This window comes from Cebus imitator, unplaced genomic scaffold, assembly GCF_001604975.1.
Source record: "Cebus imitator isolate Cc_AM_T3 unplaced genomic scaffold, Cebus_imitator-1.0 Scaffold303, whole genome shotgun sequence".
Lineage (NCBI taxonomy): Eukaryota > Metazoa > Chordata > Mammalia > Primates > Cebidae > Cebus > Cebus imitator.
The window spans coordinates 202,870-222,130 of NW_016107618.1; the positions used below are offsets into that span (position 1 = coordinate 202,870).

At 40.6% G+C, this 19,261-nt stretch overlaps 1 protein-coding gene across 1 annotated transcript in view; it reads left to right on the top strand.

The window, feature by feature from the left end:
* SETD7 (SET domain containing 7, histone lysine methyltransferase) overlaps positions 1–19,261 on the top strand; it is a 52,959-nt gene that overhangs the window by 20,871 nt on the left and 12,827 nt on the right. The window contains exons 3-6 of the mRNA XM_017502862.2: positions 3,712–3,913; positions 8,243–8,432; positions 14,037–14,118; positions 17,074–17,191. Coding sequence (XP_017358351.1) covers positions 3,712–3,913; positions 8,243–8,432; positions 14,037–14,118; positions 17,074–17,191 — 592 coding nt within the window. The remainder of the gene's footprint in view (positions 1–3,711; positions 3,914–8,242; positions 8,433–14,036; positions 14,119–17,073; positions 17,192–19,261) is intronic.

Sequence of the window (19,261 nt, forward strand, 5' to 3'; positions counted from 1 at the left end):
TTTTTTTGAGATGAAGTCTCACTCTGTTACCCAGGCTAGAGTACAGTGGTGTGATATCGGCTCACTGCAACCTCTGTTCCTGGAGTCAAGCGATTCTTGTGCCTCAGCCTTTCAAGTAGCTTGGATTACAGGCACCTGCCACCATGCCCGGCTAATTTTTGTATTTTTAGTAGAGATGAGGTTTCGTCATGTTGGCCAGGATGGTTTCAAACTCCTGACCTCAGGTCATCCTCCTGCCTCAGCCTCCAAAAGACTGGGATTACAAGTGTGAACCACCATGCTTGGTCTGTTTTTTTGGTTTTGTTTTGTTTTTTGTTTTTTGAGTCAGAGTCTGGCTCTGTCACCCAGGCTGGAGTGCAGTGGCACGATTTCAGCTCACCACAACCTCTGCCTCCTGGGTTCAAGCGATTCTCGTGCCTCACCCTTCCAAGTAGCTGGGATTACAAGCATGCACTATCACCCCCCGGCTAATTTTTATATATTAAGTAGAGCTGGGGTTTCACCATATTGTCCAGGCTAGTCTTAAACTCCTGGCCTCAAGTGATTCACCTCCCTCAGCCTCCCAATGTGCTGGGATTACAGGCATAAGCCACCATGCCGGGTGGCTTCTTTCTTTTTTGAATAGAAAAATGCCAGAGATTTCAGAATATTCATTATTATCCCACAATTATTTTTGTTTTCAACGAAGAAAAAATAAAAGAAAAAAAGTAATAACTTTTTTTTCCCCTGGCTGATCTTAAGGATTTAAAAAGCTTGCTCACTTATGTTTTACAGAAACCAAGGAAAAATATAGTGTGGAAGCTAAGCTATATAAAGGTCAGTGAGTAAATTTTCAATATGAGCAGAGCTTTTTAGAGCAAGGATCAGCAAACTTTTTCTTTATGTGGTGAGAGTAAAATCAAGCCTCTGTGGGCCACATACGGTCTCTGCTGTAGTGATTCAACACTGCTGTTGTAGTAGGAAAGCAGCCATAGATGATATAGAAAGGAACATGCATGGCTTTGTTCCAGTAAAACTTTATTTACAAAAACACTCAGCAGGCCATGGTTTGCCAGCCTCCTCTGGAAGAAGCAGTTACAGAGAAAGGTAGTGTCTTGGATGCCATTCTAATAAACTTATATTTTATTTCCCCAATGACTGAGGATTTTAAAGACATCACTGTTATCACCCTGGAGAACCCAGTTTATGTGTATAATATGCCCCCTTTTGTCATCAGATTTCATCCAAGTTGCTATTAAAAGTTGCCAAGAAAGCTAAGCTGTGGCCTCAGGCAGATGGCTGAAAAAACACAGTAAGATTTGCTTTCCAATGCCTTAAGAATTTGCATTTGTGTACCTTGAGTCAGTTGGGCTAAGAGGGAAATAGCAGTTTGTCCCTAGTACTCTGATAGATATATGAAGATGGGCTCTATGGGTAAAGGAGGATAGGACAAGCCACAGAATACAGTTGGGGGAAGTATGTGCAAGTCCATATTGTTTTTTGTCTGATTTGCAAGACCTATGCCTTGTAGATTTGATCATAACCCCGAGAAATATTGGCAGACTAATCTGTCAGGACTAATGCTACCCAAACACACACAGGAACATTTTGAATGCTGCTGTGAAGCCAAAGTCAATAGGGTTGCCAGGATAAGCAAATAAAAACCTAGTTAAATCCAGGACACCCAGTTAAATTGGAATTTGCTCAACAAAAAGTAAGTATAATTATGTCCCATTCAATATTTGGGACACACATAAACTAAAAAATTATTTATTGTTTATCTGAAATTCAAACTTAGCTGGCATCCTGTATTTTACCTGGCAATCCTAAAAATGAAGATAAATGAATAGTCTTTTTGCACTAAACTATATCATTATGTCACTCGATTTGCACCCTTCACCAAGGATTTTTTTTAATTGAAAGAGTCTAATGACATTTGAATCTCATTACTTCCAACCTCACTGTTTTAGAATTTTGACTTATTTGTGTAAGAGCAATGCTAAAGTGCACTTTATTCTCTTCATGAATTTAGGAAATCTATTTGTCATCGATAGTACAAACAAAACTGAAAGAAATTTATTTATCTCCTTGAGAGACTACAAATAGTGTAATTACCATGTAACCAGAAGCTATTGTTATTTAGAATGTGCTTTTCATTTAATAATTATAGATCATTCACCGTTATTCATTAAAATAAGTCAAGACTTGACCAGGCAGATTCAGGTGCAGCCACCTAAGTCCCCATGGCCCACTTTGCCTCCATCTGCTCCAGTTTACAGTGTGTCTTGCCAGTGTCTCCTATACCATTGTGTTTGTTTTGTTCATCATCCCCTCTAAAGCCTCACACAATGCTTACTACTGAGAAGGCACACTAAAATGTTGACTAGTTGTGACTGGGTGTGGTGGCTCACACCTGAAATCCCAGCACTTTGGGAGGCCTTGAGCCCAGGAGTTCAAGACCACCCTAAATAACATGACAAAGCCTCATCTCTACAAAAAATACAAAAATTAACCAGGTGTGGTGGTACATAACTGTGGTCCCAGCTACTCTGGAGACTGAGGTGGGACGATGGCTTGAGCCCCAGGAGGTCGAGGCTGCAGTGAGCCTTGATTATGCAACTACACTCCAGCCTGGGTGACAGAGTAAAATCCTGTCTCAGAAAAAAAAAAAAAGTTTACTAGTTGAATTAATGAATAAATGCTATCTGCATATGTTAAAATAATCAAGCTGTCTTTGTTTCTAAATTTTCTTACATTTTAAATTTTTTAAAAAATCGAATTGGTCTCTCCCTATTCCAAATTTTAGTACTTAAGGGGGATTTGGGGTAAAGTTAGTTTCATTGCATAGGGCCTTTCGGAGGCTAACAATGAAAACACGTTTCTGAACTTCCAAATGTGTACTATGAGGAGAGAGAGGGAGAGGCACTGGTAAAATCACCACAAGCACCCCTGTGAGCAGCTTTCTTCTGGTGTGGGACCATGGGTCTCAATCTATCAGGGTGCTAATGATATTAGCAGGATTGAGCCTGCAGTCTTCCTTACTTGCCCCTACTGGCCATGATCATGTAGGTATGTATATGTATACACACACACACACACACACATATATATATACACATATACATACATAGATATACATACATACATAGAACTACTTAAATAAATCCCCATATGTCTTCCGAGGAGATGGAAGAAATTTCATTTGGATACCAATTATGACTGTCTCTGATAAACAATACATTCGTGATTTGAAACAAATATGTAGACATTCACATACTTTAAGCCACATTTGTACCATTAGAGATTAATATATACAAGCCATCTGAAAGACCCTTGAGAACTACCAGTGAATTCTGGACCTCTCTTGAGGGAAATTAGACATGAATGGTTTGTGTGTGGAACGAGTAACACCAGAATTTCTGTTGACTGGAAACATATTCAAGTGAACTTGTTCTCAGTTTCCATCAGTAGCTTTTTTCTTCTCTGTTTTCCGCAGCAGAGTAAAAGGATTTCTGGGAACCGTGAGATTAGGTATTAAATCTCCGTCTTTCTCCTCAGTCTTTCTGCGTCCCTGAAGCATCTTTTCCTAGCGGTCGATGGTAATTCAGGAGGATGCACTGAATCCATGTCAGGGTTAACACAGCTGGGCATCAGTTCCTTGGATATGAGCCTTTCTTTTAAGAGACTCAGTCATGGTCTGACTATTCCTTTTTGTTCTTCCTTTCCTCACAGCACCCTGGAGGGGTATTATGTGGATGATGCCCTGCAGGGCCAGGGAGTTTACACTTATGAAGATGGGGGCGTTCTCCAGGGCACGTATGTAGACGGAGAGCTGAACGGTCCAGCCCAGGAATACGACACGGATGGGAGACTGATCTTCAAGGGGCAGTATAAAGATAACATTCGGCATGGAGTGTGCTGGATATATTACCCAGTAAGTCTTGTGACTGTTCACTCTGCTGGAAAGTAACATATTGTGACTCTTCACAATGAAGAGTAAAATGTATTCTGTGTTAGAACTTGTGAGCTGTGAAACCTGAGAGTCACCATAGCTGATGCCAAGAGTTTATAAGGCATGCCCTCTCACTGTTACTTAGATTGTAACAATCTAATTGGCTTAGATTGTTGGCTCTTGAATTCATTATTAATTATTTTTCACTGTTGTTTTGGAAAGGAGTAATTAATCATGATTAAAACAAATTGGGGCAAATTGGTTTTATTGTATCACTAATAAAGGCAAAATGTATTGCTTTAAATTCTTTTGGCACATAGGAGATGGAGAAAATTTCATTGTTGCTATTAGTTTTATTCCTTGTTTCTCATATGCAAAAACCAGTCCAGCAATGTTTAATGTGTGGGAGCTTACTGAATTGTGTTACTTGATTTTACAATTCCACTAACTACTTTTTAAGGTGGTTTATGGTTTACATTGCTTAAATTGAAGTGGTTAAAATTAACTTACCGTTGAGTATTTAACAGCATTTTATGATATTTCTGGAGTCTATTAAGGTAAAAAGATATGGCAGAACCCATGGTTAGAAACTAATGCTCTAATGTTTGTTTGCGTTTCAAATGTCTCTCTATTGTTAGTGAATTTCCAGAAAATGTTTCAGAAAATAAACATTAGAAAACATTTCTATTTTTATTTTATTTTGTTTGTTTGTTTGTTTGTTTACTGAGACAGGGTCTTGCTCTGTTGCCAGGCTGGAGTGCAGTGACATGATCTTGGCTCACTACAAGCTCCGCCTCCCAGACTCAAGCCATCTTCCCACTTCGGCCTCCTGAGTAGCTGGGATTACAGGCATGTGCCACCACACCTGGCTGATGTTCTTTTGTGCGTTTTTTTTTTTTTTAGAGACACAGTTCCTCCATATTGCCCAGGCTGGTCTTAAACTCCTGGGCTCAAGCAATCCACCTGCCTTGGCCTCCTGAAATGCTGAAATTACAGGCATGAGCTACTGTGCCTGGCCAGAAAGTATTTTACTTAGTATTTTATTTTGTTCATAACTTAAGTCAAAATACTTTTTTGTTTTGTTTTGTTTTGAGACGAAGTCTTACTCTGTTGCCCAGGATGGAGTGCAGTGGTGCCATCTCAGCTCACTGCAACCTCCGCCACCTGGTTTCAAGTGATTCTCCTGCCTCAGCCTCCCAAGTAGCTGAGATTACAGGAACACACCACCATGCCTGGCTAATTTTTTGTATTTTTAGTTGAGATGGAGTTTCACCATTTTGGCCAGGCTGATCTCAAACTCCTGACCTCAGATGATTTCCCTGCCTCGGCTCCCAAAGTGCTGGGATTACATGCATGAGCCACCACGCCTGGCCAAAATACATTTTTTTTTACTCCAAAACCTTATGATTAAAAAGTGCTAATAAAAATAAATGATCAATTCCATATATAACAGGAAAAGTAACCCCACCTAAATTCACTTACACATTATTGTTCTTAAAAAATAAGTTATAATCTAGGAATAGGGCATAAGAAAAGAATATTGTAAAACATTTTCTGAGAATTGCTAAAGCATTTAAATGTCCTCTTGGTGGGATCTGTGATAGATCAAAAGTGGTAACATGTACTGCATAGGAGAAGACGAGCAGAAGGATGGGAAGTGGTGGAGATGCTGCCCAGTGTAGGAGGACTGAAACCTGGCCTCGTGAGTAGCCAGGGTGAGCAGCTTGCTGCCCAGTGCTGGGGCGCTGCTCACGTGACAGTGTATCTTGAAGTCAGGGGAAGTGGAACTCCCTACATAGAGATGGGTATAGGAAAGAGGCAAAGTGGTGGATTACCAGATTCTCCTACTACCTATCATTTTACTTGTGACTATAGTCAATGAAAGTCCCTAGATGGGATAAAAGATGCACTGAGATTGGTGAATGGATTGGCCTCACTCAATGTGTTTGCATTTTGAAAACCAAAAATATACCTACATTTTCATCTTTAGCCTTGATTATCTTATTAAATCCCAAAGAAAACTCTGCCTTAGGAAGGAGAATTGGTGAGCAAAAAAAGCAGTCTTTGTCCTCTCAACCCCCACCCAGTAGAGAAATGGGTGTCAGTAAGTGTCAGACCCTGGCTGCTCACCATTCAAATGAATGATTTCTCTCCCCACGGGGAGGAACCAGTCAGCAGAGGAGAGAAAGCCGTTTCTCCCCCACACTCCCTGATACAGCAGATGAGGAAATTTCTGTAACAGGCTAAAGCAGAAACAAGGGGAGAAAAAAAATGATGATTTTCCCTGTGTTCTGTATTTGTAAGCTCACTCTAAGAACAGATTATTTCTTTCAAAAATTTACCTTGAGAAAGTTTTTTATATAAAGTTTTTAATTAAAATATATAACTCCTTTTGGAAATAAATGAAGAATTTCTACTTTATCATTCTGGACAAATAAATCCACTCCCTCTGAAACCAGAAATTTAAACATTTAAGGGGAAAGGTGTGAGACCCTAGAAAGACAGACTTTTGTTTTAAATAAATAGTAATGTTGGCTTATGTTAGTCATGGCATATAAGAAGCACAAATGCTCTTTCACCCTTCCACTGAATAATCATCACTAAAAGCCTGAAGGCAGATCTTGCAGGAAGTATCATCTCCATTTATACTCAATTATTAAGAATTAACTTGAAGAGAAGAAAGCAATGAATATATCCCTAGTGCACTTTTTTTTTTTTTTTTTTTGAGACAGAGTCTTGCTCTTTAACGAGGCGCCAGGTTGGAGTGCAGTGGTGCGATCTCGGCTCACTGCAACCTCCACCTCCCAGATTCAAGCAATTCTCCTGCCTCAGCCTCCCGGGTAACTGGGACTACAGATGCGCGCCACCACGCCCAACTAATTTTTATATTTTAGCAGAGACGGTGTTTCACTATGTTGGCCAGGATGGTCTCAATCTCTTGACCTCATTATCTGCCCTCCTCGGCCTCCCAAAGTGCTGGGACTACAGGCGTGAGCCACTGGGCCCTGATCCCTAGGGCACTTTCTAATCATGAAAAATGCTTCTAAGTATTTTTCTATCTATGCAAGTGCCATGATTCATTTTTTAATTTATAGCCCTTTTCCTCCAAGGGCAAAAAAAAAAAAAAAAAAAAAAAAAAAAAAAAAAAAAAAAAAAATATTAAAAAAAAAAAAAAAAAAAAAAAAAAAAGGCAGCTTTTGGGATCACTCAAAAGTCATCCTACATGACTGACTTTCAGTGGCTAGCTGTTCCTAGATCTTTGAGTTGGGGAAATTAACTAAACTGTTAAAAGATGTCACAGCATTACTGTTGTTGTATCAAACCCACAAAGGTCTTAAATTTTCAGAGTTCTACCATGAGGACCTTCTGGATGGAAAAATAAAGAAACATTTCTGCCATCCTAGATGAAATTATTCATTACTTTTTGGTAATCCAGTTCAATCTAAAAAGCACTTATGAATCACCTACTGTGTCCCTACCACTTATCAAGATACAGAATTATATAATAGCCTCTTCCCTAAAATACTCAATGACCCTTAGGAATGAAGTAAATGAAAGTGTTAAGCATGAAACTAAGTGGGCTTCTCTGTTAAAAGGAGGCAAAAGGGAACAGGAAATAGAGTGGGAAGAAAGAATTGAGATGGGAGTGGAATTTAGTTGCTCTTTTTACACTTTTCCTTCTAATTCCAAAAAAGATGATAGTATAAGAGTCTCAGAAAGTCAGTGTCCAGACGTCCTTTGTTTGTCTCTAATAAAGTGCAGTCAGCCCTCTTTACTCGTGTAAACTAAATTAATTCTTAAGCACATTTGAACTGAAGATTTTCTTAACACACTAGAAATCCAAAATTTAACATTAAGAAGGGAAATCATATGAATAATGGGTAAGAGTGTCCTGCAACAGATCTTCATCATATTTGATTTTGGCCAAAAATAACATTTAGTTACATTTCCTTTAAATGTTGGTAACTGATGTTACAAATATCAAAGAAACTTTGTTTCTTAGAGGGCAAACCAAGATAGAGTATCAATAACTTGTCCTGCATTACAAACTGCAACTGAATCTCCCGCTCTGTAAATCAGGCCTACGTGCCCCAAATGCATATGACTTTCTAGCAATATATTTGTATGAAGCTGGATGAGGAGCTGTGCATCATGTTTTTCTTACCCATGTGAAAAGCCCTGGGTTCCTAAACTGTTAATATCCCTATTGGTGCTGTATTAATAATGGGAGTGCAAAAGAGAAATTTCTTGGAACTCATGTCCTAGACATACTATATATAATATTTTCTGGTTTTTGGTTTCTCCCATCAGGATGGAGGAAGCCTGGTAGGAGAAGTAAATGAAGATGGGGAGATGACTGGAGAGAAGATAGCCTATGTGTACCCTGATGAGAGGACCGCACTTTATGGGAAATTTATTGATGGAGAGATGATAGAAGGCAAATTGGCCACCCTTATGTCCACTGAAGAAGGGAGACCTCACTTTGAACTGATGCCTGGAAGTAAGTTGAATCTGCTTCAGATGGGTTGCTCCAATTCCAAAGCAGGTTGTTAGGGCTGATTTGAAAGAAGCTTCTTTTCTTTTCCTCTCTGTATAGTTCTCTTTAATCATGTATTAGTCAGATTTTATTGCATAGCAGACACTGCAACTTCCCAGTGGTTTACAACAGCAACCACAGCTCTACTGAGCAGCTGTGCCCCAGCTGGCTGAGGCTGGGCTTGGGGGGCTAGACTGGACTTGAGGCTTCTGGTCAGGTTGGAGTCAGCTCTCTCTGTCTTAATTCTGGAGCCTAGTCTGAAGGGACAGTGGCAATGTGGGGCAAGATTTTCCCACAGTGGATCATAGAAGTGTAAGAGCATAAGCTGATAACTGTATGCCTTTTGAAACCTCACCTTGGAACTGACATGGTGCCACTTTCACCCGCTTTTCACTCGTCAAAGCAAGTCACGTGGCCAAGCCAGACATCAGTGAGACAGAGAAATTACACGATACACATTAGTGGGAGATATTGGAAAGGCACGTCACAAAGGGCATAGGTATATAATTCTCATATAGGGAGGGAATAAAGAAATGATAGCAGTAATTCAATTGATTTCAAATGATTCTCTCTCCAAAAAACTGCACTGTGATAATAAAGAACCAAATCAAGTAGATCTGTAAACTGTAAACTTGACAAGCCTGAGCTGTGACTGGAAAATATAAATGCATATTACTGGCATATCTACAGAGCCCAACATCTTCCATGGAGCACATACTCTGTGTTATGAGTGAACCCAATGGAATCCATATTTTAAAAAGGATTTTTTTTTCTTTTTAGAAGTACAACATGTCACACTAAACATTTTTTCTGAATATAAAATTACTAAGTATAGAAAATCTGGAAAAAACAGGAAAACATACAAAGAAAAATCAAGAGTTTGCATTTTGAGTGGCACAGCTTAAGAAAGCTATTTGAATTGGTCTGATTCCTTGAAAACAATATATGCATGTATTTCTGATCCAGGTTTTGTTACAGGGAGAAAAAAAAAAGAAAAGATAATAAATCTAGATATTAATAGGCTTAAATAGTATTTAGTTATTTGGGATCTGAAGAAGAATCTCCAAAGGAAGATTGTCCAAAAGTGGAAAATTTAGCATTTATATTTAGGTCCAATTTGGGTTGCTTTAAATGTCTTTTTTGTTTTTTTAAGTTAAAAATGGAGACAGTCTAAATGCAATGTGGGATTCTGGATTGGATCCTGGAAGAGAAAAAGGACATTAGTGGAAAAACTGGTAAAATCTAAATTAAGTCTAGAGTTTAGTACATAGTAATGTATCTGTGTTGGCTTCTTAATTTTGAGAAATGTACCATGCACTGTAAGAAGTTAACATTAGGATAAACAGTGAGAATGCTCCTTGCTGTCTTTGCGACTTTTCTGTATACAGTCATAGGCCCATAACAACTGTGGTATCATAAGATTAAACCATATTTTTGTTTTTATTTTATTTTATTTTTAAGAGACAGGATCTCACTCTGTTGCCTGGACTGGAGTGTACTGGTGTTATCATAGCTCACTGCAGCCTTCAGCTCCTGGGCTCAAGCAGTCCTCCTGCCTCAGCCTCTCTAGTAGCTAAGACTACAGGCACGCACCACAATGCCCAGCTAAATATTTATAATTTTTTTTTTCTGTAGAAACAGGGTCTTGCTGTGTTGCTCAGGCTGGTTTCAAACTCCTGGCCTCAAGCAATCCTCCTCTCTCAGAGTTGCATAGCACTGGGATTACAGCCATAAACTACTGCACCCAGCTAAGATTATACTATATTTTTACTGTATCTTTTCTATGGATAGATATGTGTAGATACTCAAATCCTTACCATTAGGTTACTGTTGCCTACAGTATTCCCTATAGTAACATGCTGTACAGGTTTGGAGCCTAGGAGCAATAGGCTGTAGCATTTATTAATAGCCTAGGTGTGTAGTAGGCTATACCATCTAAGTTTGTGTGAGTACACTCTATGATGTTCGCATAATGACCAACTCGCTTCATGACACATATCTCAGAATATGTCCCCATCAGGAAGTGATGCATGTCTTGTATTTGAAATTATTCCAAAATGAAAAGTTTATTAAAAAAAAAAAAAAGGAAGCTGTAATCTTTGAACTACAAACTCTGATATCTATACCCTTAATCTATGTTCTGAAAGGAGACACTGTTATAATTTTTAGAAATGAGATTAAGAACAGGGGAGGATCCCAATTGGTGATGACAATTTTAAAACTTGAGAAGTGTCAGCATTTGTAGTGGCAGGTGCCTGAATTTAAGAATCACCTAATTTCAGACCCAGCTCTAACATGTACTATATTATCCTTGGGGAAGTTATTTATTCTTTCAGAACCTGTTTCTTCATTATCAAATATGGATATAAGCACCTACCATAAAATACCATAATGAAAGTTACTGTTATTACATTCTTCTTGCTATAAATAAGAAACAGTAGGCCGGTCCTGGTGCCTCATGACTGTAATCATAGCACTTTGGGAGGCTGAGGCAGGTGGATCACTTGAGCCCAGAATTTCGAGATCAGCATGATAAAATCCTGTCTCTACTAAAATAAAATAAAATAAAAAATTAGCTGGGCATGGTGACGTGTGCCTATAACCTCAGCTACTTAGGAAGCTGAGGTGGGAGGATCACTTGAGCTCAGGAAGTCAAGGCTGCAGTGAGCTCAGATCATACCACTGTACTGCCTGGGCAAGAGGAGTGAGACCCTGTCTTAAAAAAAAAAAAAAAATAGATTTTGAGAGTGAGCATTCTCAAGGGAATTATTTTTTATTTTTTAGCATTTCTGGTCGCTTTAGCTGGCTGTGGTGGTGCGTGCCTATAGTCCCAGCTACTTGGGAGGTTGAGGCACAAAAACCGCTTGAACCTGGGAAGCGGAGGTTGCAGTGAGCCAAGATGGTACCACTGCACTCCAACCTGGGCAACAGATTGAGACTCTGTCTCAAAGAAAACCCAAACAACAACAACAACAAAACTTCTGCTTGCAAATAATAAACACTTACTTCAAACTAACTTAAGGCAAAAAAAGAAAGGGGGGATTTATTGGCAAGATTCCTGCAGGCCTGAAGTATTTTGAAATGCTGAATAGTTTGAGCCTCACAAGGGCCAGGAATCATGGCTGCTCTGGCACTCTGAAAATCTCATGCACAGATCTTTAGTCTAATGTTCTGCCATGTTTCTGCCTCTCTTCCACCCCTATAAGTTGTAATTATTGACCTGTTGACTAGCCAGTGGGTTAGTTAGGAGGTACAGGGTTATGTGACTATAGGGTCCAATGGTTGGGGAAGGAGAGAAATTGATGCAAATGTCTCACATAAAACACTCCTTGGCCTGTTGCCTCACCAGCCTCTCCCTTTCTCTGTGTGTTTTTGTAACCACAAACTACTAGTTCTCCACCTGCTTCCTGTGGAGTTTCTCACCTATGTCACTGGCTGGAATTTCTTCTCACCTGGTCAGCCCTCCTCCAGTAGAAACTGCTTTCCTTGACTAATTCCTACTCAGTCTTTCAGGCTTGACTCACCTTTCATAATTAATGTTTGTCAAGTGAATGAATGAATTCTATCAAAGGGTATAGCATGCTATAGAGGAAAGGAGGAAAAGTAAAGGATGTGTAAAATCTGTGAAAGCAAAGGATGTGCCTGGAGCCTGGGCATGTCTAAGGGAGCAGATGAAGGGACAGCAGGCATTGGAGAAGGTAATATGCACTCCCTGAAAGCAGTAACAAAGGTTAATCCTTTTTTTTTTTCTTTTAATCTACGAGGTCTCTAGTGTTGTACCTGTAGTTGGCACTCAGTACATTTGTGATGAAAGTTTTAGTCTATAGAAGTTCATAGGACAATTTCCACTCAATAGACCATATATTCCATGCGCAAGTTTGGGTCTTTAAAAAAAGTGGTGGCCGGGTGCAGCAGCTCAACACCTGTAATCCCAGCACTTTGGGAGGCCAAGGCGGGTGGATCACTTGAGGTCAGGAGTTTGAGACCAGCCTAGCCAACATGGGGAAACCCCGTTTCTACTGAAAATACAAAAATTAGTCGGGCATGGTGGTGGGCACCTGTAATCCCAGCTGCTCAGGAGGCTGAGGCAGGAGAATCGCTTGAACCCGGGAGGCGGAGGTTGCAGTGAGCTGAGATCATGCCATTGCACTCCAGCCTGGGTGACAGAGCAAGACTATCTCAAAAGAGAAAAGAAGTAGCGGCGGATTCTTTAAATTCTTTTCATGGATTACATGGTCGTCTGTTAACACTTGGCTGTCAGATCCAATCCATTCCTCTTTCTTTCACTGTCCGTTATTATTGCAAGAGTCTGCTGCCTCTTGGGGCCTGCATTTTCCAGGCTCCTGTGCCTCTGACTTCTGTCTGAATTTGCCCAAAGGGAGGCCTGGGGACAAAGCAGGAGAAGGCAGTAGGAAGAAGCCCTCTCTGTGTCAACCAGCATCTCCAGCAGGGGTCCCATCACCTCCTGATTCCATCTCCCATGACGAAGGCCCAGGTTCGTTCCAGCCACCCCAGCTCCAGAGCTCCAGGAACACCACCGTGCCCTCTGTCCCTCCGGCCTCCAATGGCAGCTTCCCGCTCTTGCCAATGTCTGGGCTCCTCATGGCTCCATCTGGCTTGTCAGCATTCCATCCCCCTGTGTGACCAATTCCCAGAACTGAATTATCTTTGAAACACTCAAATGGTGTATTTCTGTTGTAGACACTCACTGATTTGGATTTGTTTCTGACTTTTAGTTTGAGGTGTTCATTGGGTTTTGGGTGTACAAAAAAAGCCACTCACAAACAAACAGAAAGAGGACCTAGTTAACCATTGGTAACTACTGAAGAATTGTTTAATGGGATTATGAGTCGTCCCTTAGTGTATACAATCATTTGCTTTGCAGGAGTAAGCCCTCTGGTTCTAAATCTTGTTTCCTTACCTATCAGCCTTCAGAGCATGTGTCTTCAGTGCGCTCTGTCAGGATTCTCTAACGCTAATCCTTCACAGAGAGCCAGTGTTCGTTCTAGCGCGGTTGTGTGCCTTAGTTTCTAGACTAAATTGCTAATTGGCTTCTGAACCACTGTAATAGAAATGAGATTACTTTGTTAATGCTTTATCAAAAGCAGTACTGTTCTCCTTAATTCCAGTGAGAGAGAATTGTATTCTTCTTGAAGGTGAGAACTGCCAGGGTTCAGGTGTTGGGTTCTGTAGACTGTACCTGTAATGAAGAAAACCACCAGAAATTTTAAAACCATCATCCAATTTGATCTGACCAGAGAGATCTCAAAATTTCATGACAAAGCATTTTTGAGTCCCAAGCATACTTTAAATCATTTTAATAAGGAAAATTCAGAGCAGATTGGGATGTTAAGATATGCTCTGATGGCTATTCATGAAGGCCTAAAAATAAAACTGAAGCGTAATCTAAAATGTATCCATTTAAATTGAAGAATTGCATTCTAGTTGGTATAACTTGAATAAGATTTTTGGTTTTTTAACTCTGCGTTGTCCCATGAATAGAGAGAAGTATTATAAATGCCCTTCCCTAACTCTGCACCTGTACTGATATGTTTGTTTGCTTTTCAGATTCAGTGTACCACTTTGATAAGTCAACTTCATCTTGCATTTCTACCAATGCTCTGCTTCCAGATCCTTATGAATCAGAAAGGTAACTTCCTCCTTGTGGTTTCAATCACACTGTTTATGTGAAGTTAAATAAGCCTAGTGGTGGGAACTCATGCGCCTCTGTGGCTCACTGCCCAGGCTGGGTTCCAGCTCAGACCAAGCTCCTCATTAAAGTGTCCTTTTCCTTTGCAAATTCTCAAACAAATGTTTCTGTATTCTGGGGAAGAGCGTTTTTATTCTTCTGTAGAATCTGACCCTGTAAGAGAGTTTCCCCACCCATATATCACAGAACAGCTTGTGTGTCAGTCCTAGAGTAAAACCTCCAGGTAGAAAGAGCAGTTGAGGCCTAGCACGGTGGCTCATGCTTATAATCCCAGCACTTTGGGAGGCCAAGGCAGCTGGATCACTTGATGTCAGGAGTTCAAGACCAGCCTGGCTAACATGGTGAAACCCTGTCTCTACTAAAAATACAAAATTAGCCGAGCATCATGGCACGTGCCTGTAATCCCAGCTACTCAGGAGGCTGAGACACAAGAATTGCTTCAACCCGAGAGGCAGAGGTGCGATGAGCCAAGATCTCACCACTGCACTCCAGCCTGGGTGACAGAGTAAGAACCTGTAAAAAAAAAAAAAAAAAAAAGAGAGAGAGAGAGAGAGCAGTCGGGCCAGGCAGCCAGTATGTCCTGGCCAAGCATCCCCTTTCTTAAGCTCTGTGCTGTAGTCACATGCTGGCCCTCTAAGGGAGCATTTCATGCTCTTTAAGGCTGTAGCCTGGGCACACAGGATGCTTCCATTTCTTCTCAGTCCAGCTGAGGTGTTCTGGCACACAAGACTGTTTATTTTTTTCACTAAAAGAAGACAAGAGTGAAACAAAGAAAGTAAAAGAGGCATAAAAACATTCCAGCTTATAAATGACAAGTTTCTGGTTTGTAAGCCCACTCCCAGAGGGTCACGTCCTGTTCCACTTCATGTCTTATTTATGAGGATGCCTAAACTCTAGCTCTTGAGTCTTGGTGTGGCTTTCTCTGGTACCCGCTCTGGGATTCTTCTTATCCCTTAGCAACAGATCTGTTTATGAGTAAGCGTACTATCTGAAATTGTTTTTCTCTTTGCCTCACTTTTTGTAAGCATGGCTTACCTCCCATTCAGTTTCTGTTCCCATCTGAGAAATAGGCCTCTTCCCCGATTCAACTGACAGGGCTGACCCCACAATGTCACAATGATGAATGGACTCTTTTTTGACATGAGGCTCTGGCCCACTTACAAAGGGAAGGGTTTAGCCTCTTTGTTAGCTCCGAAACACAAGACCGCAGCCATACGTGTTAGTCTTTTGTGTTATCATTGTTGTGATGGTGCTGCATACTGATGCCCACAGAACCCTCAGTGGTTTACAGAATCACACATTTTGTTTTACACTCATAGTTCTGTAGGTTGGCTGAGGTTCAGCCACTTTTGACTGGAATCAGCTAAGCTCAGCTGGCCTAGGCTAGACTCCAGGTTTCAGGTTGGGTTCAGGTCTGTTTCACATGTTTTCTTTACGAGAGAAACAGGGAGCAACAGCCCCCTAGGGCATACTCTTCTAGTGGAGACGGTGGAAAGTCTGGAGGAGGCCAGCAGAAACTTACCCGGCTCTTCACACCTGAGACCTGCCTGCAGCCTCTTCTGCCCATGTTCTACCAGCCAAGCAGATCACATGGCCAAGTGAGAAGTCAATAGGGCAGGATATATCCTCCACCCACCCTGAGGGAGGCACCATAAGGTCACATGGAAAAATGGCAGGATGTATATAATTCTATCACAGGGAAGAAGTAGAGCTGAAAACAATAAATCAGTCTTCCAGTTCTTGACCAAGCATAAGAGCCATGTAACTAAAGTTACAGATGATCGGTTTCTGCAGGGTCATTCCATCCCAGTGTCTGATTAAATCCAGTTCCATAATTATGGGTGCCGTTTTCTTATAAACCGGTGGTTGGCAAACTTTTTCTGTAAAGGGCCACAAAGTAAATATTTCAGGCTTTGCCAGCCAGATGATATCTGTTGCAGCTACTCAATTCTGCCTTTGTAGAGCTAAAGCAGTCATAGGCAATACTAAACAAATGGGTGCAGCTGTGTCCCAATAAAACTTGACTTACAAAAATGAAGAGCAGCTAGATTGGACCCTCAGGCCACAGTTAACTGACCCCTGTTATGAACCCTTTTGCTGGGAAATGCTTTATTGGGTATATCTTATTGTTTGTCACTCTTTCATATAAAAGATTCATCTTGAGGCTTAACTAAAGCAGCCCCCTTTCCCTCCTATCTGACATTGGAAAACTTACGTATAGCTTTAATTAACTTTGAAAAAATGTTTACTTGTCCAGTAAGACAGAAAAATGGTCATCAACTAAAAACATAAAATTCTACCAAAAAGGCTGGGCACAGTGGCTCATGCCTATAATCCCAGCACTCTAGGAGGCCGAAGTGGGCAGATATCCTGAGGTCAGGAGTTTGAGACCAGTCTGACCAACAGGGAGAAACCATGCCTATACTAAAAATACAAAATTAGCTGGGTGTGATGGTGCATGCCTGTAATCCCAGCTACTTGGGAAGGCTGAGGCAGGAGAATTGCTTGAATGAGGAGGCTAAAGTTGCTGTGAGCCAAGATCGAGCCATTGCACTCCTGCCTGGGCAACAAGAGCAAAACTCTGCCAAAAAAGAAAAAAAAAAAAAATCCACCAAAAAAGACTTCTTATCAGGCACTATCTTTATGAAAATATAATAATAATTTATATATTAGCAGGCAAATTTTAAACACCACTCTTAAAAGAGACATAACTACCATTTGTTTAATTTCCAATGCCAAAATATTATGGTTTAACTTTTTCTTCCTCCTTCCCTTCTTAGTTGAGTTATAAATTGGCATTTTGGATTCAGCAGCTATAATGATATTTTGGCAGTTGATGTAAGGAACGGCATATCAAACTGAAAAGGTCACTATTCAACTCTGTTTTCAATTTAGGGTATATGTTGCTGAATCTCTGATTTCCAGTGCTGGAGAAGGACTTTTTTCAAAGGTAGCAGTGGGACCTAATACTGTTATGTCTTTTTATAATGGAGTTCGGATTACACACCAAGAGGTGAGTGGGGGTGACAGTGGAAAGCGTTGGTTAAAGGGCTTTGCTTCCAACCAAATCCCTTTACGTTATAGTATTCACTAGGAATTTAAAGAGACAGATTGGCTTATTTGTAAAATTGATTGGACATTTTCCTCCTCTTCATTTTAAGCCTTATTATGATTTTTTTAAAGTTCTACAGCTGTTTTGTAGAGAGTGGGGTGATATCATCAAGACAGTAATTGGCATATTGGACTATAGCAGAGTCTAAAAAAGTGAGATCCAGTCAGACTCTGCAAATAATTAACTTATGGCCTTGGCTGGGGTGCTTTATAGGAAGGCCCCCTACATCTTTCTGTGCAAAAACCATACTATAGCCTGCATTTTGTCAGGAAAAGTTCTTTTGCCAAAAGAATTAAAAACATTAAAGAGTTGAATCACCTCCTGCCTTCAAGATATAATCTTTTATATGTTTCAAAGACTTCATATATGTTTTTTGTTTTTGTTTCTTCACTTTACAATTAATTTCCCTAAGTGTCTGCCTAAGGGCAAAAGTTTGATGTTTTTTCCACGGCTTATGCACCTTCCTGACTTCTATTACATGTATGGGACTTAAGCTTATGGCTAATATTCCACATTTATGTCTTCATGTTTGCGTTTATTCCTATGGAACAGTAAGAGGGAAAATGCTGTGAAATAATAAAGTTATTACACTTTCTTTTTTTTTTTTTTTTTTTTTGGGACAGAGTTTCACTCTTGTTGCCAGGCTGGAGTGCGATGGTGCGATCTCGGGTCACTGCAACTTCCACCTCCCAGGTTCAAGCGATTCCCCTGTCTTAGCCTCCCGAGTAGCTGGGAATACAGGCATGAGCCACCATGCCCAGCTAATTTTGTATTTTTAGTAGAGATAGCGTTTCTCCATGTTGGTCAGGCTAGTCTTGAATTCCCAACCTCAGGTGATCTGCCCGCCTCGACCTCCCAAGGTGCTGGGATTACAGGCATGAGCCACCGTGCCCAGCCAGGTTATTATACTTTCAAAGCAGTTGCACAGGCACACCCAGCAGATGGTGATGTATTCAAACTGCACTGTGGTCTGTCAGACTGTGTCCCATGCAAAGACCAGACCTCTGTCATCAATCCAGAGAAATTCAGCACATGAAAGGTAACTTTAGGATATGGATATATTATTTACTTACTCATTTTACTTCATATAGAGAAACAGAAGCCTAGAGAGATTATACAACTTGCTTAAGATCAAAAATACAGCAAATAGCAGAGTTCAAGTAGGATTTCAAAGAGCTGAATCTGGCTTTGTGCTGAACCTCACTATGCTCTATTGCATAAATGAACATGACACTTTCTTGCCCTGATGAAATTTATATTCTGTTGGAAGATAAGAAAAATACACAACTAATGGCAGCATGAGGTCAATGGTACCAAGTGCCACACTCAGTATCATATGACTGGTTTTGGAATATTAAGATCCACGAGGGTTTTTTTCCACTTTTGATCACTGCTGTTTCCCCTGCACCTAGAATAGTGCCTGGCACATGATACTGCTTAGTAAACATCTTTTGAGGGAATATCATATATGAATAAAGGCACAATTACAGTTTAGCCATGGAGGAAATGGTATACCTTGAAAGTCAACAGTTTTGTATGAAAATGTCATCCTGTTGGCTCCAAAAGGCTGGACTGCTGTCATCAGTAGCTCCTGGGGTGAGTCAGTCAGGAATGGTTTGGAGAAGGGACGAATGACAGTTACACTGTTAGTAAGCCCTGTCGTGGGTAATTGATGGCTGCCTGCTGATCACAGTGATTTCCCACCTGTAACAAAGGCAGAGGACCTCCCTACAGTACATTCTTGCATCCCTTAACGTTTCTGGTTCCATTTGTGTTCTTCGTTTTTTCTTTTGCCTCCTTTTTTTTTTTTTTTTTTTTTTTNTTTTTTTGAGACGGAGTCTGGCTCTGTTGCTCAGGCTAGACTGCAGTGGGGCTCTAGAGTGCAGTCGGCTCACTGGAACCCCCACCTCCTGGGTTCAAGCAATTCTCCTGCCTCAGCCTCTCAAGTAGCTGGGATTACAGGCGCCCGCC